This window comes from Pseudorca crassidens, chromosome 7 (genome assembly GCF_039906515.1).
Source record: "Pseudorca crassidens isolate mPseCra1 chromosome 7, mPseCra1.hap1, whole genome shotgun sequence".
Classification (NCBI taxonomy): Eukaryota; Metazoa; Chordata; class Mammalia; order Artiodactyla; family Delphinidae; genus Pseudorca; species Pseudorca crassidens.
The window spans coordinates 2,220,292-2,245,017 of NC_090302.1; the positions used below are offsets into that span (position 1 = coordinate 2,220,292).

Here is a 24,726-nt window from a genome sequence, read left to right on the forward strand (position 1 = left end):
AAATCCCGCACAGGCTTTAGTTCTCGCGATCTCCGAGGTCGCATACATATTACCCACAATTCCCTTTCCTTTCTTTCTCCGCCAACCGTTCAAGATGGTGAGTGTCCTTGGTGCCAGCGATGCTGGCTTTCGGATCCGGGCTCTATCCGCTGCCATCCTTCTCGAGGCGTGACTGCGCAGGGATCCCTCCACGGCCCAGCGCGAGAGGAGCCCCGCGGGGCCTCGCCTAGAGGCACTGGGGCCGCATAGACTCCTCGGCAGCCGGGTCTGGGGAGGAGGAGGATTCGGGGTGCGCAGCGCCGCCATGCGGGTTCGAGCCTGACGGGGCCGAGGCGCTCCAGCGCCCCGTGGGCTCTTCCGTCCCGGGGGCCGCCTGGGGTCTTGGGCAGGGGGTTCTCAGTCTGTCTGCCTCTGCTGTTTGGAGCCCGCCGCACTCCGAAAGGGGCCGCGGGGCTGCCGAGGCTCGTGCAGATGATGTGAAAGAATATTTGCTATCTGAGTGATGGTGAGGACGTCCCTAACCACCAAGATCGCTGATGCACGAGCCCGGGGGCGGTCGCCGGGCTCGCGGCGCCTGCGGCTGGGGCCAGGTTTGCTCACGGGGATGTTGGGGCCGGCTCGGGACCCACCCCTCTTCAGAGAGACTGTTGGGGAGGCGGCGGTTGAACTGGGTGTTTCCTTTTGCCCAGCCGAAGGGAAAGAAGGCCAAGGGCAAGAAGGTGGCCCCGGCCCCCGCGGTGGTGAAGAAGCAGGAGGCCAAGAAGGTGGTCAACCCCTTGTTCGAGAAAAGGCCCAAGAATTTTGGCATTGGTGAGTAAGAGACGGGAAATGTTGAAAACGGCTGCTTAGATGGTATCCCCCAACGAAGAAAAGCGGCTGGTTGAACAGAAGGTTATGTTTTGGCCTTGCTAGACTTCAGTGAGTTTGGAGTCGAGGCTACTTGGATGGGGATTCTCGCGTTTTGGCCGCTTTCTAGCTGTAACCCGGCTCGGTTCTTAATCTCTCCCTTTGAGACGGGGCAGTGACGGCGCATCCTTCGTGGCCGCACTGTAAGCGCCTGAGCGTGGGGCAGTGTGGAGCCCAGATACTGGCCTTGGAGTTCAGCGGGGCCGTCACGAAACCAGCTCTGCCGGAGCAGAGGCGATGGGGCTGCGGTACCGATACACGCCTCGGCTGCTTGTTGAGTGAGGAGAGGGGTCGGTAGTGTCCCCCGTGATCCCAGGTGTCTGTGTGCAGGTGATGCAAAAGAATGTTTGCTGAGACGTGGTGATGCCATTTTAAAGCACCGAGATCGCTGACGCACCTACGCCCTTCTGAGTGGCCCTGAACACGAACTGGACAGGGAGTTTGAGCCTCACGGTGTTGCCCTTTATTTCTCAGGACAGGACATCCAGCCCAAAAGGGACCTCACCCGCTTTGTCAAATGGCCCCGCTACATCCGCCTGCAGCGGCAAAGGGCCATCCTCTATAAGCGGCTGAAAGTGCCTCCCGCCGTTAACCAGTTCACCCAGGCCTTGGACCGCCAAACAGGTGAGGTTCTGTGGCAGAAGCGCAACGTGGGCGAGGGATTTCTTGGGCACGGTTGCCACCTTTACTTGGACACCGGTAGAGCTGGGGCCTGTAAAGGGGCAGGGGTATCTTCAGTGCGTTAGTTTATTAAAACTTAGGATCCTTTGTCTAGTTTCCAGAACGCGATATACTGAAGAGATAACGTATACGACCTGAGATCTCTTGAAGTGCACTTGTGTTCAGGACAGTGACCTAGCATTCGTACGGTTAAGTGATGTAATCTTTTAAACTCTCGACCTGAACTGGCGGTCTTTTTTTCAGCTACTCAGCTGCTTAAGCTGGCCCACAAGTACAGACCAGAGACAAAGCAAGTGAAGAAGCAGCGGTTGCTGGCCCGAGCTGAGAAGAAAGCTGCAGGCAAAGGGGATGTCCCCACCAAGAGGCCACCTGTCCTCCGAGCAGGTGAGTGGCCCCGCCTTGAAGAGGCTGAATGGTGGGGCAGGCTCTTGGCGATGATGCATGAACTTCTTCACCTGGAATCGCTGTGAAGAGTAAAATCCGAGCTTTTTAACCCTGAGTCATGGCGGGGCCCCCGGGGCAAGTGCTGTTGTGCCCAGAAGCCCCACCCCGCTGCCACACAGACTGCTTGTATGTTCTAGGGGTTAATACTGTCACCACCTTGGTGGAGAACAAGAAGGCTCAGCTGGTGGTAATCGCACATGACGTGGATCCCATCGAGGTACGGGTGACTTGTTCTCAAGCGTTGACTGCTGGACTGAGATTGGTTGGGTCCTTGTTTGTACCAGGAAGACAGCTCAAAGCTAAATACTCGGTCTGGCAGAGGCCCTGGCAGGGTGGGGAGCACTGTCAGCTTTCCGTCTAAGGAGTCCTGACAGGGGAGCCATCTCTTGGCTATTGCAATGATGTGATACTCTCACTGAATTAAACCTTGAAGTACAAGTGTAGGAGCTTTTTAACCCTGAGCAATTGCTACCACGTTAGCTTTTAAGTTACTGCTTTTGCTCAAGATACTCTCTAGAGCTAATGCTGTCTTCCAGCTGGTGGTTTTCCTGCCTGCCCTGTGCCGTAAGATGGGGGTTCCCTACTGCATCATCAAGGGCAAGGCCCGGCTGGGACGTCTGGTCCACAGGAAGACCTGCACCACAGTGGCCTTCACACAAGTCAACTCGTAAGTGTGCAGTGTAGCCCAGAATTCCCAAGAATCACTAGGGGACAGCCTTCCCCCACCCCCAAGTTTGCTTAATTTCTCGGGATCTTAGCTTAAAGACCAACCTTAAAATACTTTTTTCGGGCTTCCCTGGTGGCGCAGTGGTTGTGAGTCCGCCTGCCGATGCAGGGGACGCGGGTTCGTGCCCCGGTCCGGGAAGATCCCACATGCCACAGAGCGGCTGGGCCCGTGAGCCATGGCCGCTGAGCCCGCGCGTCCAGAGCCTGTGCTCCGCAACGGGAGAGGCCACAGCAGAGGCCCGCGTGACGCAAAAAGAAAAAAGAAAAAAAAAAGAATACTTTTTTCTGAACCTTTGCCGATGATGGTTATGAATTTCTTCACCTGAATAAACCATGTTGTCATGTTGTCATCTGAGGCAGAAGGTTTGTGTTGGAGCTAAAAAGGAAGTCGCTGATGCTTTCTGGAAGGGTAACTGAGAGGCCAGTGACTCCCATTTTCCCCTCTGCCTTGTTAGGGAAGACAAAGGTGCTCTGGCTAAGCTGGTGGAAGCCATCAGGACCAATTACAACGACAGATATGACGAGGTAGGTGGCACACTCGCACAGAACGCTGTCTTCTGGTGAGCTGCGTCTTTAGTCAGAACAGCCTGGCGCTCGGCTCTTTCTGAGCAGTTGTATTTGCCAGTCAACTTGGAACAACCCAGTAGAAGTGCGTGAAATGACCCGCCAAGCTGACTGCCTGTCTTCTTGTTACAGATCCGCCGTCACTGGGGAGGCAACATCCTGGGTCCCAAATCAGTGGCTCGCATCGCCAAGCTGGAAAAGGCAAAGGCCAAAGAACTGGCCACCAAACTGGGCTAAGTGTACACTATTGATTTTTCTGTACATAAAAATAATAATAATAAAAAAAAATCCTCTTCTTCAGCCAGTGTTGGGCATTTTGGGCTAAGAGGTTGGGACAGTGGCAAGTGAACCCTGCGTCCTTATCCCTCATAGGGCAGCACTTGTGTGTTGGTCCAGTTTTGAAAGGCCAAGCAGTACTTGAATACGCTGAACCAAGCCCGGATCTTAGATGGACTAGTTCATTTGGGTGGAAGGAAGGCGCTACACATGCGATGTAGAGATTTATTTATACCAGTAACACGTCATCAGCCTAAAGTCGAGTCTCTTGAAATGGTTTCAGCTGTTCAGGGACAGGGCTACATCCGCCAGCCTTGTCACACACCAGGAGTCCGGCTTAGGAATTTCTTAAACCACAGGTACGAGGTGGCCGCGCAGAGTCCGTACCTTAGGTTGAAAGAAAGTGAGCGCTGTCGGGCTGAAGGGAGGGAGGGTGGGGCGAGCAGGAGTGGGCGGAGCCCGGGCTTACCAGGTGATGATGTACTGCATGTGCTCGTTCCTCAGGGTCACTCTGGTCTGCCCTCCAATGGGTCCTCCAGGGACTGTGCTCTCTGCGGGGACAGTGGGCTGTGTCCTCACCGGGGCCTGTGCTACCAGCTGCTTGGCACTTAGTGGCCAGTCAGCCAGCCCCCCCATGTCGCCCTCCTCTTAGCGCCTGTCGAGCACACTCGCGCTCCACCAACAGGAGCGCTGGGGCGGAAGTGCCGGGGAGCTGTCCAGGGTCAAGAGGAAGGTAGGACAGGGCCCGCTCACAACGTACTGAAGTCGGCATCTATGAAGATGGGCTCTGCGCCTGTGAGCCGGGCCATGGCCTCCAGGTCCCGGTAATGCCAGTGGTTCCTCGCGGGATTGTTCTCGGGAACAAAGGGCTTCCTGGTCTCCGACAGCCTCACCATCCCGACTAGGTCCACTTCTCCCTCAACCTGCCCAGGAAGGTGTGAGATGCTCTGTGGGGCCCTGCATGGAGCCTGGATTGGTTCCTACAGGGGGACGGGTTCGCGCCCCTTACCTGGCCTTTGCGCCGTGTATCTGGATTCATTTTCTTCCTGGGCACAAACCCTCTATTTACCAGGATGGTGACTCTGGAGTAGTAAGAGCGCGCTGTTTGAGGTCGGGGACGGTTTTTGAATAAAGGTGGTCACTAACGGTCACTCTGGCGCCTCCCTCCCGGACCACAGCACGGTAAGGGTTTAAGGGTCAGTAGAGCTAGCTGGAGGGGGGAGGGGGTGCCCGACCCTGAGTGCTGTAGGTTCGTGGCCTCCGCGCCACTGTCGCCAGCAGCAGCGGCTTCCGCTTGCTTTGTGCTTCACCTGCTGCACCCGCAGCCAATGACCAACACCGCCCCGCCGCCTCCAACTACTGCCTCGCGTGTCTGCCCACAATCTCCCATCCTGACCAGGGGAGTCCCCGAGCCGCAGCGTTGGGGCCCATCCCAGACCTAAAACCAGAAAGCTGGGGGCTGACAAGGGACCTGGGGTTTCATTTGTATGTTACCGCTGGGAAGCTACTGTACTTACCGGCCTTGCACTTGCGGAGCCCCCAACGTGTACACGTCACCTCCTTCCCCTGGGATACTCCGCCCATCTCCGCACTCACTGTTTGACCCAAAGAGCCCCCGGGAAGCCTTCCTCGAGTCGACTCCCTCCCTGCAGGGCTGGGGGTTCCTTTCTCTTGAGTTGCTCTGCTGGCCCCTCAGGCTGCACCCTAAGCACTAAACGTGTGGGCCACTCATGGACGGTTTCTCCAGAGGCCTGTTTCGTTCACCTCTCCTTCCTTCAGAGCTCAACAGGCAGGCGTTGTTCAGTAAGAAGTTAATTGGCTTAATAATGTCAGAATTACACATTTCAAACTCCCAAGGAGGCGAGCTTATCTGGGTTTCTTGGATTCCCCAGGGCTGGGGGCTGAGAAGGAAGGAGGTGGGAAGGACCGCATCTGCCGGGCCGGTCAGCTGCCCCGCGTCCCACTCACCCCAGGGCAGTGCAGTGGAAGGGAGTGACCACGTAGGCACCACTCTCAGCCGCCGACGAGAGCCGGCCGGCCTCCCGGGCCGGGTCCACCATGGTCCGGGGCATCAGGTACAGCTCTTTAGAGTGGTCAAAGTGCCCCCTGACCTTCACCGGCCGGTACTCCAGTTTCTGCAGTTCCATCGGGCTACAAGAGAGGGGAGGAGCTGAGACCAAGCCAGGTTTGGCAGGAAGACAAACCCTCTCAAGGGTCTGCAAACCACGAAGCCCACCGTGGCCTGAGAAGCAATGTAGAAGGGGACACACCGCCACGGTGGGGTCTGCGTGATGCGCCCTCCAAAGGGGGAAGCTGATCCCTTTGATGCCACATGGGAACGTGGATCTGTGCTGCCCAACAGTCCATGTTTTCAAGAAAAGCTTAAAGCTGTGGCCTCCTGTGTGAACACGATAAAATACGTGGGCCAAAACCGCCATCTGCAAGCCGAATGTGACCCACTTGTTTGCTCCTCTGTCTGGAAAGCTTTGTGATTTTAGCTGGCACTCTTAGGACAGTGCCTTTTCTTTGGCTGTGCCGCACAGCTTGTGGGATCTCAGTTCCCCGACCAGGGATGGAACCAGGGCCCCCTGCGGTGGAGGCCTGGGGTTCTAACCACTGGACCACCAGGGAATCCCTAGGACAGTGCTTTTAAATGAGGGGAGAAAGCAGTCGAATGCTTGCACATTTTCTCACAGTACCATTCTCAACGTCCAGACGTGGCATGCGCGTGCCCTCCCCTCCAGCTAAGAATTACTGCTGCAGAAAGCCGTCAGCACTGTGGGGGGGGGTCCCTCAGCTACACTGGGCCTGGCCTGGAAAAGGCGCGAAACCCAGGTTCAAAGATCTGTGTCTGTATGACAGGCAGCTTCACGAGGGCAGTCAGGTGTCAACAGAAAGCCTAGCAGGACCCCTGATTTTGAGGGCTTCCATCAGGGTCGGGAAGGGTGGCAGCAGCCAGGCCCCACTGCTGACCTCACCTGAGCCCCAGCCCCGGGGGGGGGGGTGGCCTCACACACTCACTCTGCGGGCAGCGGGATGGGCTCGGCCATAACTCTAGACTCTAGTTCTGCGATCAGCTGTAGCTTCCACTTCCGGCGCTGGACCTACGGACACAGGGCATAAGCCCGAGCAGATGGCAGCAGAGTCAAGGGCTCAGAACCAGGAGCGCGAGAAGCCAGGCTTTACCTGCCACGTCCCCAGGCCAAAGGCAGTCACAGGTATGAGAAGCAGAAACCACTGGAGGAAGGAGTCGTCTTCCGTTTTGGCGGCAGTTGCTTCGGCTGAAGAGCTGCCACACCTGCTGGGCCTCCAGACCAACCCTAGTAGATGTCACAACACGGGCATGGGGCCGGAAGCCCTGGAACAAAGAACTGGAGCAGACAACTCCTTGAAGCTGCCATGACTACCGGAGAGAACGTGATGCAGAAGAGGGCCCAGGCCACCACGTGCAGTCAGGAGCCCACCAGCAGCACATGCGTCCAGCCCAGCTCCTAACCCAGTGCCCAGCGCATGACACCCACTCAGTGGACATTCACCCACTGAATGAGATCCAGGGCTTAGTCCTGGCTCTGCCACCAACCATGACCCTGGGTAATTCATGGACCCTCACGCCTTTTGTGCAAGAATATGCTGAGATGTATCCTGTCATGAAGGTGCACGGGTACAGGCTACTGTGCTCTGCAGACTGAATGTGATACACTCGGGAGAGTGGTTTACAGAACTCAGAACAGCTGTTCTTTTTCATCGTTCGTAAATTTAAAGTCGGCAGAACAAACACAGGAAGTACATTTAGGCTCTCAGAGGGTGAGTCCCATCAACGGAAGCATTACGGGTCTGGAGGACGGTGAAAAGGCAGGCCTGGAGCAGGCTTGCAACGTGCCTTTACAGCGTGCACCGCACTCTACAGACAAGTACCCTTTGCTGTGCCTTGGAGGCAACATGCAAACCGTGGTGATTAGCTAGGCTTTCCTTTAGGAGCCCACACAGTTTCCGTCCTGGGTTGGCCCCGCATCAGCCCGAGGAGCCGTGGGGCGGTTATGGCACGTCTCGGGCGGCAGCGCGGACGACAGCGCCCGCCAGAGCCCGCGCGCACCCAGGGCCCGACTCAGAGGCCCTGGCGGCAGTTCCAGGGCTTATCGTGACGCCACGCGCCCCGGCAAAGCGGAGGCACGGACGGACGGGGCGGCTTTCCCAGATGCCGAGGGCATCCCTGGACGAGTCCTCACCTGGGCGCGAGATGACCCCAAGGGCGCTCCTCCGGACGGCGCGGGCCGGGGCCTGCGGAGACGCAAGGGGCCGGCTGAGCTCGTTCAGTCCGGGCGCGCGCCCCCAGCCCGGCCACCCCGCTCCGCTCACCGGCCCCGTGCGCGCCGCCCGCAGCAGCGACCCCAGCCCCGCCGCCGCCATCGCCCCGCCCGGGCGCGCGCTTCCGGGATCTGGAGGCGTCTGCTTCCGGGGCGCCGCCCGGCCCCGCCCGGGCCCACGTGGTTCGAGCGACGTTCGGCCTCCCGCTCCGCGCGCGCCGAGCCATGATCGAGCCGCCGGCCGACGTATGCGCCTTCCTGCGGGAGCATCCGAGCCTGCGGCTGGAGCCCGGCGCCCGCAAGGTGGGCGGGCAGCACAGGACCCCGCGCGACGGGCCCCGGGTCCCCAGACCGCCCAGACCCCCTGACCGCCCCGCCTTCCCGCCCGCAGGTGAGGTGCGCTCTGACAGGCCACGAGCTGCCCTGCCGCCTGCCGGAGCTCCAGGTCTACACCCGCGGCAAGAAGTACCGGCGGCTGGTCCGCGCCTCCCCGGCCTTCGACTACGCCGAGTTCGAGCCACACATTGTGCCCAGCACCAAGAACCCGTACGTGGCTGGGCCGGGCCGACGCGGGCCCGGCACTGCCCGGGAGGCCTAGGGTGGGACGGTTCCTAGTGCTGAGTCTGGCCGGAGCTGGGTAGACTCCAAAGCCCCGACCCCTCCCCGCTGGGTGAGCGCTCCTCAAAGACGCGGCCTGTTCTGCAGCGCGCACCCTCCCGTGAGACAGGAGACCTGAGATCCAGGTGGGCGTCCTGGAGCTGAGTCACCTGGGATCTCCAGTGAGGCCCGTCCCCCGTGCGTGTTTGCTTTCTTGTAAACGTGAGGTCTGTCACCTGGGCCTGTCTGCTTCCAGAGGATTGGAGCGCTTGCGCTTGGTCTCCTTTAGTTTAAAGGAGAGCTTTGATTTAGCTGAGAGCGCACGGTTGACAATAGTAGTCAAAACGAAGAGGGGCATGGCAGACGCTCCCACTGTCGAGCACTTTGCCAGGCTTTCGCCGACGTGCCTCTCTCGTGCTGGAGCAGAGTCCGGCGAGGCTGGTGAGGCCTGTTTTCCAGGTAGACGGTGAGAGGCCGCAGTCCGCCTGGATGAGTGCTTCTCCAACCCGGCTGCGGACTGCAGTTGCTTGGGAGCTTTTAAGAATCCTGATGCCCCAGCCACGTGGTAGCCCTCCCCTGTCAGTCTGTCTGGGTGAGGCCAGGGTGGAGAACCATGGGTCTGGATCCTTGCTTGTGAACTGTCCCCTTAGGCACCAGCTGTTCTGCAAACTCACCCTGAGGCACATCAACAAGTCCCCGGAGCACGTGCTGAGGCACACCCAGGGCCAGCGGTACCAGAGGGCGCTGCAGAAATGTAAGTAGCCAAGGCGGGACATGGGTGTCTGGGTGCTTGCCTGCCCTCCCCCAGGACCAGCGCCCCTAGAACGCAGAAGCGGCAGCCCGGGCATCCTTTGGTGGTACTTGGTGGATGCAGTGGTTCGGGTCCCAGTACAGAGAGGAGAGAGGGACGACGGTAGAGACAGTGCAGAGCCAGAGGCAGACTCCGAAGTGATGCAGGTTGTGTTAAGTGCTGTGAAGAAGACGGTGTCAAGCGAGGCAGGTGGACTTGTCTTATGCAGGAGGTTCTCGGAGGGTTTCTCTTTAGACTGAGACTTGAGGGACTGCGGGGGGTGGGGGCGGGGAGGTGGGGAGAGTGCTTCGCTTGGCTAGGGGGGTGTCTGGAGGACGGCCATTGTGCCACCAGGCAAGGTGGGGTTAGAAAGGCGGGTGGGGACAAGACCACAGTGGGTCTTGGTAGCCGTGGAGTGGGGATGCCCTGGAAGGGTTAAAGCAGGGACTGGCCTGATCTGTTTGTGTCTCAGGATCACATGTTGCTGCCAGGGGAGAGGGGAGGGGAGGGGCCACCCGGTTGCTGTGCAGTCACCCAGGTGAAGATGCCGGTGGCTGGGGTCACCAGGTGCTGGCAGGGCAGATGGAAGGATGTGGGAGGTTTCTAACGGTTTTGTGGATAGAATCAGTGGACAGGGGCAGTGAGGGAGAGGGAAGAACCGGCTGTGCTTCCCAGGGTCCTGGTGTGACAACTGGTGGCTGATGACGTCACGAAGGTGGGAGAGTGGAGTCTGAAGAATGGCTTTCTGGGGAGGAGCACAGGTCCCTTCGCACGTTACAAGTGGAGGTGGATCAGGGAGGGTGGCTGTTGAGGACACGGACCAGCCCTCAGATGATGCAGACAGCGACACAGACACGTCTGCATCCCGTGGAGCTGGGTGACAGGCCCGGGCCTGAGCTCAGAGGAGCCCCGTGCGGTCGTGTCTGAGGCAGAGCGGAGTCTCAGGGACGCAGCGGTAGCCTCGTCAGACGGCCCCGAAGGGCAGGTCACCTTGCTTCCCGCAGCCGCGCTCAGCTGCTCGGCGAGGGCGGGAAGGGGCTGCATTTCCCCACGAGTAGGGAGCGGTTCCGATGCCGGGCCGGGGCGCCTGGCCACGTGCAGGCTCCGCTCTGCTGGTGACGGGGCCGCTGTGCGGCCGTGGAGGGGGCGGCAGAGGGGCAGCCGGGGATGGGGCCCCGCAGGTGGGCGGTGACGAGAGAGCCGGGGCCCAGCAGGGCTCGTCCACCCCGTGAGTGACGATGGCCGGAGTTGGGGGACAGTGAGGGCCGACGGAGGGCGAGCTCCAGCAGCCGGCTGCCCCGAGTCCTCGGTGCAGGGGGGCCGGTGTGGCTGCAGCGAGGCTTCTCCGTGAGGCCTCGTCCCCGCCCTCTGCTCTGAGCCAAGGGTCGGCAAGGGCCAGGCACCAACTTCCGCTGAGCCCCGCCATGCAGCGGGGGTCCTGGCCGCTGTGCCTGAGGGGACTTCCATCTCCGGGGGACAGGCTGGCCCGGCTTCCTGTGCCCGCTCAGCGCCCTCCCAGCCGTGGCCGGCTGGAGCCAGAGAACAGATGCTCCAGGCGCGTCCTAGTCGGGGAGGAGAGGAGAGGGAGGCCTTCGCCACCCTCCTGCCCCGGGCCCGCGTCCCCACGCGCCCCCCTGCTCTCCCGAAAGGAACCCGGCTGGCGGCGCTCGCCTTCCTCTGCTGATCTTACCTGTGGGGGGAGGGTTCGGGGGGCCCTGGCGGAGCTCAGCTCTGTTCCCCGAGGGCTGTGGGGAGACGAGGCGGGAACCGGGCAGCGTGCGCGTCTGTCTCCCAGACGAGGAGTGCCAGAAGCAGCGCGTGGAGTTCGTGCCCGCCTGTGCCGGCGGCAGGCGTGGGAGGAGGGGAGCCCGGCAGGACAGTGGCGAGCCGCCCCGCCCTAGAGCAGCCTTCTGGGAACCCCCGTCCAGCGATGACGGCGCCGCCCCAAGTGACAGTGACGACAGCATGACAGACCTGTACCCACGTAAGCCGGGACGCGCCCCCCTCCCTGCCCATCCTCTGGATTCGGGCTGCGACCGCCCGCTCCGTTTCTGTCAGCCGTGAGCAGCTCCCTCCCGCCGTGTGTCCTCCAGTCCTGGGCCCGGCTGACCCCCGACACGGGTGGTGGACTCGACCTAAAACGGCCCAAACCTCTGCTCCTTCCAGCCGAGCTGTTCACCAAAAAGGACCTGGGAGGGACCGAGCATGGGGACAGCACCGACGACTTTCTGACAGGGGATGAGGACGAGAAGCCAAGACGCCGCAGAGAGACGGGCCCTGGGGACAGCGAGGCCGCGGGCCGGGAGCGGGTCCCCAAGCGCGGGAAGGTGGGGTGCCAGCCCCAGGGCTGCCGGCGTGGCAGCGGCTTCTTCTAGCTATGGTTTCAGCTTCTTTAAAAAAAACGCCTTTCTCACAACCGTAATCTCAAGCTAACGCTACGTTAAGATAAGCGCCGAGGCTGCTCTAATGGGGGCGGGGGCTGCTTCCTGGGTTGCTGCCCAGGAGTTTCCACTAAAGCCTCTTCCTCTCTGCGGGCCGGGATTGCGGGGGCCGGGCTTACAGCACCCCTGCGTCAGATCAGAACGCCTCCACTGATCGGGGTTCTCTGTTTGTGCCGCAGAAGCAGTCCGGCTCGTTGAGAAAGAAGTCCAAGAGTCATCACCGCAAACCTAAGAGCTTCAGCTCTTTCAAACAGTCAGGTTAATGGAAAGTCGCTGGAGAAAACGCATCTTGAGAGCCTTTCGAGAACCCTCCCGGCATGCACGCCATGTTCCTCTTCGAGGTGCCCGCCGTGCGTCCTCCCAACTGGTGGGATGTCCATCCACTCCTCGTTTGCTGCCCCAGAAGGCCGGGCCGGGGGGGTCTGACCCGCGGATGTCAGGGTCTCACCCCCACCCCCAGGAAGCAGCAGGGACCCCGGAGGGGGCACCGAGGAGAGCCCTGGCCAGTCCCCACCTGGCTGGACGACACCAGAGGATCACACTGCATACAACAAATGCCACTATTTATTTTGACGTGTCTCCAAAAATCAAAATGTTTTCAAACACAACTAAGATATAAAATACAGCATAAAATGAGATTCATAACTATCTCCCCCATAAAGCAAAAAATTTTTCAGAAATCGTTGCGCCAGAACCAGTTGGTAGATCCTGTTTTTCTCTTCTCCCCGAGTAGGCATCGACCCCCGGCCGGAGCACTAGCCCACGCAGGGCCAGGGGAGGCGGGACTGGTGGCCACGACGCCACCTGGCCACCAGGGTCAATCTCAGTTTTTACAAACCAGAAAGGTCTTCCTAGCAGGGAGCCGAAGAAGACCTGTACCCTGCCAAAAACAGTGTCACGGAGCAACTGCGACCTGGCCGAGAGCGCCGTTCATCAGGGCCATCGTGCTGGGCTAACGGGGAGGGGGGTGTAGATCAAGACGCCACCCTGCCCAGGTTGCGCACTGAGTCAGAACAGCCCCGTGGTGTGGGAGCATCCCAGTGACTGAAGTAGCAAAGCCTCAGAACTTATAAATACTCGGGGAGTAGGGCCACCGGGGGAGGGATTGGGAGCGTCTTGGGTTGAGCCTCTGCAGCGGCGGGGACACAGGAGGGTGCTGGAAAGGCGCTAAGTGCACTGGTGGGTAAGAGCCGGCCTCCCCCCTGCCCTGGGAAGCTGACCAGGGGCTTCGCTGGGGCGGGGCGGGTTGCTCCCCACCTCACCCTGGCTCTGGCCTGGAAGGTAGACGTGGATCTGGGTTCAGGACTGGCCCCAGCAGCCCTGGGGAGGCCCTCAGGCTGGCACCCCTAGCTGAGCGAACCGGAGAAGGTGAGATCAGCCCCAAGGCAAGGCTTGCGAGAGGCCTCCAAGGAGGGGAGTTCGCCAGCCTCACCGTGTCGGTCTGACCCTGACTCCCTGTGGGAGGCACAGAGGCATCACTAGGAGGCGGACGAGTGGAGAACAACAAGAAGCACTCACAGCCCCAGGAAGAGAAACAGTATAAGGCAATGTTAGGAAACTTGAAATACAGGCTCGAGATCCAATCGGTAAGGCATCACAAATCGTAAAAAGTACTTTGGGCTGCATTCAGCATAGCAAATGGACAGTCTGAGCAAGCTGCAGCCTCGTGAAGGTGGGGAGTGGTGGCCGCATGGCCTGGGGAGCCCCGGGAGGGGGGAGACAGCAGGCAGCGCCGGCCTGGCTCTGGCTGTGGCCCTGGGGCAGCTCAGCGTGAGGTAACCGGTCTGAGCACCCCGCTCTGGCCCGGCCCCGCGGTGGCAGCTGGCCCCCACCGAGCTGACCACGCATGCGGCTGAGGCCCGCGTGCTGCCGGGCCCGGGGGGCGGGTTCCTGCGGGCTCCGGGCAGCCTCCCCGTGGGCCACCGTCCGCACCTTGAGCCACTACCGCTCCCAGGGCGTCGCCCCATAAAAACGGCACCGATCCGAGTCGAGGCCCTGGTGAACGCCTCTCACCGCACCTTCGCTGCCCCTCCAGCGCTGCCTTACGCTTTGGGTCTGGGGTTCTCTACATGCTCTCGCTGTCCCTATAAAGCATCACAACGCAGGGCAGAAATGACGGGGAAGGCACTGGTGCGAGTCGGAACCAGTGTGTTGATGCTGGGCGGAGCCACCTCAAATCATCGAGTAGTTTTAGCTAAAAACGTAAACTTTAAAAAAAAATAAAGAGGGAGACTGCTTTGAATGATACACAAATGTATCTGCTCACAGTACAGCTTGAAGGTCCCCCACCCCAAAAAAGAACCGAAAGAAAACCAGGACCGAGAGGCCACAGCCAAGCAAGCTGCTCACTCCACGGAGCCGCGGCCGGCCTTGGGGAGGGAGGTGCTGACCACGGGCCGGCCGGCTCCGCACGGTCAGACACCAGGTGGTGGGGTCCAGAGCAGATTTAGCCATCAATTATCAGGTGTCCGCAAATAAAGTTCTCAAAACATCTGTGCCTTTACCAAGGGAGGGGAGGGGAGGGGAGAGGATACAGAAATGCTGGCAGTTATGGCGAATCCACCCTGAACCAGTCCTCGACGGCCACGGGTCCCAGCCAGGCGGGGAGGGGTCTGTTACCACTCTTTCTTCTTCTCGTCCATGGACACGCCCCCGGGGCCCAGGGCCACCACCAGGAGCAAGCCTCCGATCACCGACATGGTCTGGAAGAAGTCGTACTTGAGGAAGTCGTGCATGGGCTTGTAGACGGGAATGGTCCAGAAAGCGTTGAAATACACGTTGATGGCAAACAGCCACACGACGAGAGTCAAAGCGGCCAGCTTGGTTTTAAAGCCGATGGCCACCAAAATCATCAGAGCCGTGCCCACGATGTTCTGGAGAATCTGCACGGGTTGGAAGGTAAGCAATGGAAATACACAGGCAGGTTCCAGCTGCCCGTGGGCCAGGGTGGAGTGACTCAGGGCGTGCCGAGAGCCGGCATTACAAGCAGGGAAGAAAATCATGTCTCCTGCGATGGGGGCAGCAGCGAAAGCAACGCTTTGAAAATTGAGAAAGGTTTGGGGAATGGTAGGTCTCCAAAGAACAGGCTGGGATTTACCGGGACCTGCCCCAGTCTGAGCCCGGTGGACCTGTCAGTCACAACCACAGTCCCCGGCGCTGCTTAGAGCCAAACGCTCCCCCCCTCCCCAGCACCAGGAGCCCCTCCTGGGGACCCCGCCCAGCCGGGGCCCCCCAGCTCTGTAAGCTACTGGGGGACAAGGACAAAGCCTTCGACTCTGCAGCCCCAACAAAAAGGACACGATAAAAGCAGGAGTGTGAGGAAGGAAAGAGAAACAGGAGCCTGTGCCAGGAACCTTCGCCAGCAGCCTGGACGGACCCTTCAGCGAGGTCAGGGAGATGCGGGACCTAATCTGTTGGAAAGGCAGCTTCTTGGTGCGTAAGAGCTTGGCAGCGCTGTTTCCTTTAACAGGATCATCCCGATGGCCCCTCAGCTATGCTTAGTGCACAGCTGGGAAGAGGGGGCAGCACCCCTTCTAGAAGGACAGGGACCCGACAGGAACACTTACCGAGAAGAAGCTGGCGTCGAAGTGCAGGAGGGTCATGAACATCAGGACCAGCAAGACCCGGCCTCCGAGCTGCATGTACTGTCTGGGGGAGCTCTCGCGCACGGTGGGGACGCCCGCGAACATGCTCTTCCCTTCGGAACGGGACTCCGCCAGGAGAAGCAACAAGCCTCCTCCCAGGGCCAGGTTCCTGAGGAACGGACACGCCACGCTAGTCGCTCAGGCTCATCAGGCTCTGTGAGCGCCCGGCGGACCACATCGGGAGACCCCGGCAGGAGCAGGGACTCCGGTGACACCCACGGACAGGGAAGCCCCACGCGACCGGAGACACGGATGCCTCCGCGCCACCCTCGGGATGGCCTGGCCTGGGCTCTCCTGCTGACCAGCTGGGTCCCTGGGAGCCAGTACTTCACTTGGGCCCTCGTCGCCCTCATGAGATACGGGGTCGGGAGGGATGACCTCATTCTCACCTCTGTCCTGGGGGCTGTGGGTGGGGAAGGAAAAGGCTTCACCAACGTCCGCTACAGATTCTAAGAAGCATGGTTTGGACCCAAAGAAACTTACTTCAACCAACAGTTACTGAGTTTAGAAACACGAGGAAAGTGCACGAAGTCGCCAGCCAGAAGGCACCTACCTCATGAGAAACTTCAAGTCCCATAAAATGCTGTAGGCAATCGTCTAAGGAGAACAGAGAAGAGAGAGAAACTTGCGTCTCAGCATTTCCAGACAGATCTATATCTACAGAATGAACGGCGCCAGGCAGCTCTTCCAGCGCACGCGAGAGTCTAAATACAAGACGCGCACAACCCTCTCAGGGCCCCGACGGCCCCGGGCTCAGCGTCTCGCGGCGGCGGTGGCCCCGGATCCAGCAAGCCCTTGCCTCCTCAGGGCGGGGCGCAGGACGTTCTGGAGGACGCAGCGGCTCTGAGACGCCAGTCTGCAGTCGATGTGTGTGACACGTCTCACGTGAGTAGCTAGGTGCTCTTCTTTATGAAGTAAGACGCTAACAACACAGTGCCCTGGCTGCAGCCGACCCCGTGACTTGTCCCCTTGTCACAGGGAACTCAGGAAAGTGGCAAAAGGAGGATGCCCGGAGTTCGGCCCCTTCCCAGGGCGCTCGGCTGTCTGGCTCTCCTGAGTTTCCACGGCTGGCGTGGAGGAAAATCCAGCAATTTCTCAGAAGAGAAAAGGAGTTCCAGGCAGACACACAGAGGGCCGAGAGGGGAGTGAGCCTGAGTCCTCACAAATGCCTTTCGCCAGCAGCTCTGCTCTAACCAGAGCGAGAGTGAGACCCCAGCCGCGTGCCGTTTACCTGCAGCGCGATGATGCCGAAGAGCCCGAAGCAGGCGTACTGCACGAAGTTCCTGCTCAGCACCAGGAGGCAGCCGGCTGCAAGGGAGAAGGGCGAGGCTCAGGGGACCGCGGCCACCCACCTGGCCCTCCGCGCAGCGGCAGCCCAACCGCCCACCCCCAAGCAAAAAGCATCTTCTGGGAGGGTCGTGGTAGGCACGGGCCACACACACGCGTCCACTGGTCTTTACTCATCAAAAACACTGGTCCGGAAAGTGGGTCCCTTGCTTACAGTCAGTCACTGTCCATCAGAAAGAAGCTCAACTGTGGGGCTTCGGGACAGGCTGGCAAGTGCAAGTCCCGTCCTTGCCCCCTAACGTGCGAGAGGGAGCGCTGCCGCCGCAAGACGGCCAGCAGGGGCGGAAGGCAGACCCGAGGCCGACGCAGCTGCACTGGTGTCTGATGCGCCCCCTTCTCTGTTTACCTGTTGATCCTTTCCAGACACCCTGGGTCTGGGGTGCCTCAGCTCCTCGCTGGCCCACCCAGGTGCCCCCATCTCCAGCACCTCCCGCTCTGGGCACTGATCACAGGGCCTCAAAGCAACGCAGCCAGGACCCAACACAGAGCACGCACCCGCGCGCCGGCAGGCCCAACTGCCGGGCCCGGGCTGCTGGCCTGGCGTGAGGAGCTGCAGACACACAGGCCCCCGAGCGCCGGCGCCACTCACTCAGCTGTCCGAGCAGGTTGAGGAACACGAAGGAGGAGGCCAGCAGGTAGCCGCAGCTCCAGGTGGTGTCGATGTAGTCCCGCTGCTCGCTCCACTGGAACCACATGCGGATGCCGTCCTCCAGGAAGGTGCTGATGAGGCAGAGGCGTGCCACGTGCGGCAGGTACTGCTTGGTGACTCGCAGGAACTGCGGGGCCGCGGAAAGCCGAGGGTCAGGGGCCCGGTGCCCGCTCCCGGCACCGCCCAGGCCTCCGTCCTGGAGACGAAGGAGCCCGAAGGCGATGCCCCGGGCCCGACCCGACCTCCTCCGCCATCTCAGCTGATGTGTGTGTGGCAACTACAGTCGTCACGCGTGGGACTGCCACAGGACACAGGGCGTGGGCAAGGCAGACCCGCCCAGCGACAGACTGGACCGGCCCTCGGAGGCGACCCGTCGAGGGTGCCTCCGCACCAGCTCGCTCTCTGTCGTGGGGCGTCCTGCGCTGAGGGCTGCGAGCAGCTCCCCGGCCTCTCTGCCACCAGCTGCCGTGAGCGGCCCCGCTCCGACCGCGACAGCCCGACACCTCCAGACACGGCCGCCTGCCCCCTGCGAGCCGCGCCACTTAAGATGGGTGATTAGGACACAGAGAGGCAAGGCGAGACTGAGGTACAAATGTCATTCGGTGAACTGCACGCACTTTGTCTTACCAGGCGTTCGAAGCTGAGGTACAAAGGGAAAGAAACCCTGTGACACACGCTAACACAGCAGGAACTCGGGAGAAAGATCGGAGACCCACCCACACGAGTGACATGTCAGGAGCAGAGTCTAAAGGGCAGCGGTGAGTCTGACTCCTCAGAGGGACAGCTGAGCGTCACAGCCCCTTAGCCGACTAAACCTGGAGGTGCAATAAACAGAGGTGTATACGGGAGCGCTCCTTCGTTTCTGGTGTTCTGAAGAGCGGCTCACAAGTCCTAGGAAGCACTAAAGCTGTCCAACAGGGTTAACGAGCCTCGGGCTGCTTAGACCAGCCTGTAGTTCGTCAGCTCTGGCTCGGTCTGCACAGAGAAGCCTCCCCTCCTCCGGGGACCTGGGCCACAGCAGCCTGGCCTGGCCGGCCTGGGAGCGGAGGAGAGAGAGCTGACAAGCCAGGTGGCCACTCTCCTCCAGTCCTGGAGCTTGAGCCCCGAGGTGACGCGTCTGCTCAGCCCCTGACCCCCACGGAAGCGGTGCTGGAGTCACAGTGAGGGAGACAGACGCGCAGACAGGCACGCACGCAGGTACAGGCACAGAAGCACGGCGGAGACCGGAGCTCAGGGTTCTCATCCTGGCTCTGACACCCACCAGCCAGCACACTGTGGACTGGAGACCGACTGAGTTACTTTGGGGGGAGGGGGAGTGGTCTCTACCGTCCTTCTAGAAGTGAGGACAGCTGTGTCCATGGTGGCGAAGATTCTTTCCAACTTTAATGAGCAGAGGAGAAAAGGAAAGGGAAAGGACCCTGTTTAAAAAAAAAAAAAAAGAGGTCCCAAATACTCCTATATGAATTCTGGAGTCCACGCAGAGAAGAAACACGTCAGATCGGGGGCTGCGGGGACAGCTGATGCCACATGCCCTCCCGTTTCTGCCTCATGGCCCGAATGATTTCGAAATGCCCAGCAGCGGTGTAGTCACCCAGCCCGTCGAGACACAAAGAGCACCCCCTCAGCTCTGATGCCCTGGCCCTCGTGTCGAGGCCCCGCCCAGAAGCCCGGGCGACGACACTGGCCTCAGCTCGATGTGGAAACCGGGGAGAAGCCACGGCGAGGCCGGCAGGGCCCCGCCGGACGGCTGTGCAGACTCGGACTCCCGGGCGGGGGAGCGCGCCCACCGCGCCGCAGCCCACAGGACGAGACAGAGGCAGTGTTTAAAGCCTCCGTGACGCATCTTAATTTGAGTGTCTGGGTCAAGAGGATTAAAGAGCGGCCCAGAGAAGGTTCCCTTCGGACACGTAACTCACTCCTCCCTCTGCATGCAGACACACCAAGGAGACAGACGTCTCTCTGCTTTGGAAAAGCACAGCAAAAGTTCAGGCATCTGTGCTCTGAACTAAGCACAAATCTGATTTTCAAAGTCATACGTGACCTAGGTTTAGGGCTGACGATTTTATAAGTCAGGCCGATCCGGAGCCTCTCTTAACCAGCCACGCGCTAATGGGCACCTGTTTGCACTGAACAGGAAAGAAAAAAACTAGGTGTGATATAACATAAGACCAGACCCAATTTTAATCTTATTGCCTACACACATCTTGGTCTCAACGTGTGGCCCCTGAACCCACGTCACGCTGCTTTAGACAGTGTCCCCTCGGCACAGCAGAAGAGCCCCCGAAGCAGGCACCCAGAAGCCACCTGGCCGGTGCGCGTGCTAAGCCGGCCTCCCGCTCACACAAAGGGCCCGAAGGCCGGGGGCTGCCTGCTGCCCGCGCACCCGCGGGGCGGTCAGCCATTCTCTCCACTGGGGTAGCTACACCTGACCTGGGACATAACCCTGGGAATACGGCGATCATGTCCCACAGAGCACGGGAAAACCTACTTTGTCTTAGCGTTCAGGACAAAAGGGACCTGAGGAAAGCAGTCTGCGATTCTTATTTCACGAGAACTTAGAGGCGGAGAAAAGAGGCAGTCAGACTTCCTTGATCACCAAGGACCGGGGCTGCCCTTCTCAAGGGCCAGCTCAAGCCTGCACGTCCCAGATTAGAACCAGCGGCCAGGTGACTTCCCGCACATCAGGCTGAGTCAGGGCTGGTACTGGAGCTCAGTGCCTCACACATGTGCGTCCACCGAGACCCCCGAACCCCCAGTAAGTCTCCCTGAGCACTGCAGGGTCACGCAGCACCTCAAGGTCCAGGAAGAGATGTCAGCCGGCCCTGAGCTGGAGAGATGGCCTGGCTTTCTTTACTAAAAACCCACGTGGGACAAAGCGCCTACCAATAGGAAGGCAGCTCCAGGCTGCACCTGACCTTCCGGGAGCAGGCCTCACCAGCCACAGCCCCCGCCCCCACGCCTCCACCCCACTGCCCAGAAGAGGCGGGGCGGCTTTTCTGAACCTCCTGTCTAAGGCCGGTGAGCAGGGAGAGTGAGTCAGCCGGCTCCCCTCTGCCCTCTCCCCACGCCTTTTCGGCATAAGGCAGGAAGCCCTTGCTGGGGAGGGAGCAAAGGAACAAGAGGAAAACACTCAGCAGCCACCCCCCACTGTCACCAGAACCCCACCATGCTGACGGTCATCCACGCACTGTTAATCCAGAGCCCTGAGGCCTGGGGGCTGTGTATGCCCGGCTCAGTGTCCTGCCAAGGCCATCCTAGCTCTCCGGCGATTGACCAGAGGCCAAGGGGAGCTCCTGGGGGTGACAGCTTCCAGGACTGGCTCTGTCCTGCCAGAGGACAGGTAAAAACACCAAAGGCCAGGGACCTCCCTGGTGGCACAATGGTTAAAAATCTGCCTGCCAACGCAGGGGACACAGGTTCGATCCCTGGCCCAGGAGGATCCCCCATGCCGCGTAACAACCAAGCCCGTGCGCCACAACTACTGAGCCTGCGCTCTAGAGCCCGCGAGCCACAACTACTGAGCCCGTGTGCCACAACTACTGAAGCCCGGGCGCCTACAGCCCGTGCTCCGCAACAAGAGAAGCCACTGCAATTAGAAGCCTGCGCACCGCAAGAGTAGCCCCTCCCTGCTCGCTGCAACTAGAGAAAGCCCGCGCGCAGCAACGAAGACCCAATGCAGCCGAAAATAAGTAAATAAATAAATTTATTAAAAAAAAATACCAAAGGCCATGCTGGAGAGCAAGACCTCATGCAGCTTATGTCACCTTGGTGACGAACCACCAGGCAGAACCCATTAAGTGCTAATACTCCTATTTACTGGTGCAAATGTGCTTGCAAGTTACAGTCTGCAGACTGGCAGCGAGCTCCAGCTGCAGGGCACGTGCATAATTTCGGACTGCCGAGTTCATTAGTCTCTGGCTCCTTCAGACCAGTCTCAGATGGCTTCCGAATGCCCAGCTCCCGCACAGAGCACTCTCAGTACTTTCTCCAGCAGGAGGACACTGTCCCTGGCCACGCAGGGCAAGGAGCCTGATGCCAAAGAGGCAGCTCGGGCAGAGCCTGCCAGCGGGAAGTAACCAGACCACTCACCCTGCGCTCGCGCCTCTGCAGACCTGAAGGCAAGGTCGCAGGACGGCCAAGCCACACGTGGACTCAACATATTGACCCACCACGTGCTGCGCGAGACCACACAGACCTCCCTCTCCGCATCTAAAGGTGGAAACGCTACGGCCAAGCTCCGGGATCCAGGGGCGGCAGAAGTCGTATATACGGAGGATCTGGCCCAGTGCGGGTGTATCGAAGGTTCAGGATTACTGTCATAACTCTCAGAGAACACATGGCCCTTTTGAGGTCCTGTTCACGGCAGCCCAGACTTTCTGGCCAAATCCTGTCACTTCATTTTTGCTTTTGTTTTCTGAAGACAAGGTTAGAAAAGACAGATATGTCATATTATATGATCAGTGACTTTGATGACATTTCCCCAGTCCCTTCAAATTAGATCATTTTCATCTTAAAAGCCGGACTCGCAGCACCTTTATTGTTTTAGTACTATGTGGGTAAATGTTAAAAACAAAAGCGCCGCCCCAGATTCTGTCCACAGGAAGCCACTGCCTTGGCTCTGCACCCCACTATCTGTCCACATCCTCCTCTCGCACCAAGCCTGCCGCCAGAAGAGGCTCCTAACTCTGGCTGTGACAGCGCGCTGGGCCCTGCCCTCCTGAGTCACCCACAGAGGGGTCCGCTGACAGCTGTCACCATCAAGGTGGGCTCTGCTGCTGAAAAACTGACAGCAGGGGCCTGCACTGCCCGACAGACGCGGCCTCGGTCCACGCTGTTTCTCCGTTTTTTAAGGCAGCGCGTGCCCTCTTACGACGCTAGTGCTTTGTGCGGTTCCCTTCATTTGTACCAGGAGAGGAACACTAGGCTTTAGAAGCACGTTGTGTGTGGTACTAGCCTCGAGGTCGGAGACTGGGCTTCTCCCAGGGCCATGGCCCCAGGCCAGTCCAGGAGCCTCAGCAGGCCCGGCCTCCCTTCCCATAGTAAACTGGTGCAGGCCAACCCTGTGTGCCCCTCAAGGGCCTTTCTGGTTCCAAGATTCTGCTTCTCTCATTGAAGGCAAACAAAATGGAGAAAGAGAAGAAAGGATTACGTAAAAAGAGTCTGGTGGGGTTTTTTTGTTTTTGTTTTTGTTTTGGCAGTAGGAGGGTTTATCATTTGATAGTTGGCAGCAACTTGACTGGAGACATTTTATCTAGATTCGGTTATGAAATTCACTTGCAAAACCAGGGTTTTTCCGGGCTGCAGAGTGAGTGTACAAGGCTCTGATGACTCCCTTGGCTAAAAGGAGCCGTCTCCTTAGGTAGTTGCTACCTGGGGGAACAAAATTGGGTCACTACGGCTATGGCAATGAAAAGCGACAAACTAAGCAAGCCTACTTGGTTTCTGAGAGCTTTCGATATGAATTGTTTTTGAGAGGGATACAATTTTTGGATTGTGTCTGTAAACACAAAATCATGACCTTAGGAAAAACTGTTTCTTCAAGTTGCTATGTTTTATCCCCAAAGTGGTTTTTAAAGTATCAGCTCACAGGGAAGTAGCGCTTAGGAGAACCCGACTGGGAGAGCACGCAAGAGAGGTATCACCCCTCGAGGGAAACGACAGGAAATCTTGTTCACCAATAACTGATCAGAAAGTGCACGCGCGCGCGCGCGCACACACACACCCCCTCCAAGAAGCCCAGCCTCAGAGTATGATGAATTAATACCACCTCCATAAAAATAAAAAATGTAACCTCACTACTGTGAACTCTGGCAAAGCTACACACACAGTAAGTGAACCAAAGAAAGAATGACAGTTGGGCCAGACATGGATCTTCCGGCAGAGATGGGGCTGTTCGTCTGTAGACATAACGGGATACTTTTAGAGGTAAAAGGTACACGACTGAATAATCACCACCATGTTCTTTGGACCAAGCTTGGTAGAGAGAGAGGGTGGAAGCTGTGTCCTTTCCCCTTTCCAGCATCTGGTTCTGTCCATCTAGTTTTTGAACACCTTTAATGGTGACTCAAGGGCCTGTTTCAAGGGCTTCCCTGTAGCTCGGAAGGCCACCTGTACACCCTTGGAAGGGGAAAAACAGGAAGATAGGCTTCCCCTCCTCCCAGGTTTGTGTACAGACAGATAGATACCCATTCATTTCAGTCTCAGGGCAGAGTCCAAACAGGGAAGGAAAACGCAGGGAAGGGTCAAAGGGACCCCAGGAACCCAACACATCTGGGAAAGAGAAAACAAGTACTGTGGCTTTCTGCAGCGAGGTGCATACCAGGGCGCCCCCTTTCCTCTGGGAGGACCCCAGGCCTCCAGCCTGACCAACCCCCGTTCAGGAGCAGCTCCCCAGCCCGCCCCCGAAGAGCGCCCAGTAAAAGGAAAAGCGTGCAGGGACCACCCAACAGTGTAGAATGCAGAGGACGCGCCCCACGCACCCCGGGGCCTCGGGCCCCTTCTCCGGAGCCGGGGAGGCAGCCGCTGACACCCCTCGGCTTCTAGGATGGCCCGGGCCGGGCTGGGGAGGACGGGCCCACCGAGCTGGGCGCCGAAGCAGGGGCCCGGGAACACACCCAGAGCCCGGGTGGGGGGGCGGCGCGAGGGCAGGCTGGGCCCGGAGGCCGGGTTTGGGGGTGCCCCCGGCCGGGACGGGCGGCGAGCCCAGGAGGGAGGGCCCTGGTTGGGGGAGGGGGCGCGATCCCTCCGGTGGGATCGGGAGTGAGGGCACGGCCCAGGCCTCGGGGCGGCCCTGCGGGCCGGGGGCCGGCTCTGGGGGCGGCCGGGGTCTCGGGGCCGGGCCCGGGGGGTGCAGGCGGGCCGGGCGGGGGGCCCGGGGGGAATCCAGGAGAGGGGGCCGAGGGGGGCCGGGGGAGGAGGCTCCGGGCGGGAGGCCCGGGGGAGGGGCCGGCCGAGCCCGCAGGCCGCACCTGGTCTGCGAAGTCCTCGGCCGTGCCCATCAGGTCGTTCTGGCCCATGGCGGCGGCGGGAGGCTCGGCTAGCTCGCTCGCTCGCTCCCTCGGCGCTCGGCCCGTCGGCGCCCGCGCCCGCGCCCGCTGCGGCCTCCACAGGAAGTGCCGGCGGCCGGCCTCGCTCCTCGTCCGCGGCTCCAGCGGCTGCCACGTAGGCCAAGCCTTAAAGGGGCCGCGCCGCGGGGCCCGCCCCGGCCGCGCCTTAAAGGGGCCGCGCGCCGCCCGCCGCGCTCAGGCCCCGCCCACCGCACTTGAGGCCCCGCCCTCCCCGCTCGAGGCTCCGCCCGCTCCTCCCTGAGGGCCGGCCTGCTGGAGACGCGCGGGTGCCCCAGCGGACACTGTGACAC

The 24,726-nt window shown here is 60.1% G+C and overlaps 4 protein-coding genes and 5 non-coding genes across 12 annotated transcripts; 7 read left to right on the forward strand and 2 right to left on the reverse strand.

Moving 5' to 3' along the window:
* Window positions 1-50: 50 nt before the first annotated feature.
* Window positions 51-3,621, forward strand: RPL7A (ribosomal protein L7a). Of its 3 annotated transcripts, none has more exons than XM_067742746.1 (8): window positions 51-97; window positions 690-810; window positions 1,381-1,530; window positions 1,831-1,971; window positions 2,169-2,248; window positions 2,568-2,698; window positions 3,213-3,282; window positions 3,454-3,621. In XM_067742746.1, the coding sequence occupies exons 1-8, from the start codon at window positions 95-97 to the stop codon at window positions 3,556-3,558; spliced, it is 801 nt and encodes a 266-aa protein (XP_067598847.1). In that variant the 5' UTR covers window positions 51-94; the 3' UTR covers window positions 3,559-3,621. The 3 variants fall into 3 exon arrangements, with proteins under 3 accessions (XP_067598847.1, XP_067598846.1, XP_067598848.1); XM_067742745.1 differs by having other exon boundaries at window positions 88-200; XM_067742747.1 differs by lacking the exon at window positions 51-97 and adding an exon at window positions 481-505.
* LOC137228443 (small nucleolar RNA SNORD24) lies at window positions 467-541 on the forward strand. Its single transcript, XR_010945238.1, has one exon. It is a non-coding gene; the product is annotated as a small nucleolar RNA SNORD24 (small nucleolar RNA).
* On the forward strand, window positions 1,232-1,302 carry LOC137228444 (small nucleolar RNA SNORD24). The gene has a single exon (XR_010945239.1). It is a non-coding gene; the product is annotated as a small nucleolar RNA SNORD24 (small nucleolar RNA).
* Window positions 2,017-2,091, forward strand: LOC137228438 (small nucleolar RNA SNORD36). Its single transcript, XR_010945235.1, has one exon. It is a non-coding gene; the product is annotated as a small nucleolar RNA SNORD36 (small nucleolar RNA).
* Window positions 2,425-2,497, forward strand: LOC137228440 (small nucleolar RNA SNORD36). Its single transcript, XR_010945236.1, has one exon. It is a non-coding gene; the product is annotated as a small nucleolar RNA SNORD36 (small nucleolar RNA).
* LOC137228441 (small nucleolar RNA SNORD36) lies at window positions 3,051-3,118 on the forward strand. Its single transcript, XR_010945237.1, has one exon. It is a non-coding gene; the product is annotated as a small nucleolar RNA SNORD36 (small nucleolar RNA).
* A 187-nt stretch (window positions 3,622-3,808) lies between the features above and the next one.
* Window positions 3,809-8,143, reverse strand: SURF1 (SURF1 cytochrome c oxidase assembly factor). The gene is given in 10 exon segments (XM_067742739.1): window positions 3,809-3,984; window positions 4,067-4,148; window positions 4,358-4,520; window positions 4,607-4,679; window positions 5,566-5,748; window positions 6,619-6,701; window positions 6,784-6,917; window positions 7,824-7,875; window positions 7,954-8,005; window positions 8,007-8,143. Coding segments are annotated over 10 exon segments (1,014 nt in total). The 5' UTR covers window positions 8,129-8,143; the 3' UTR covers window positions 3,809-3,914.
* SURF2 (surfeit 2) lies at window positions 8,076-12,378 on the forward strand. Of its 2 annotated transcripts, none has more exons than XM_067742749.1 (6): window positions 8,076-8,204; window positions 8,293-8,447; window positions 9,149-9,252; window positions 11,084-11,272; window positions 11,455-11,615; window positions 11,909-12,378. In XM_067742749.1, exons 1-6 carry the CDS (start codon window positions 8,127-8,129, stop codon window positions 11,990-11,992), a joined length of 771 nt encoding a protein of 256 aa, XP_067598850.1. In that variant the 5' UTR covers window positions 8,076-8,126; the 3' UTR covers window positions 11,993-12,378. The 2 variants fall into 2 exon arrangements, with proteins under 2 accessions (XP_067598850.1, XP_067598851.1); XM_067742750.1 differs by having other exon boundaries at window positions 11,912-12,378.
* SURF4 (surfeit 4) lies at window positions 12,276-24,527 on the reverse strand. Its single transcript, XM_067742748.1, has 6 exons — window positions 24,338-24,527; window positions 17,310-17,496; window positions 16,605-16,681; window positions 15,927-15,970; window positions 15,296-15,482; window positions 12,276-14,611 (listed from the first exon to the last, which is right to left on the reverse strand). Exons 1-6 carry the CDS (start codon window positions 24,383-24,385, stop codon window positions 14,345-14,347), a joined length of 810 nt encoding a protein of 269 aa, XP_067598849.1. The 5' UTR covers window positions 24,386-24,527; the 3' UTR covers window positions 12,276-14,344.
* Between the last annotated feature and the right edge of the window lie 199 nt (window positions 24,528-24,726).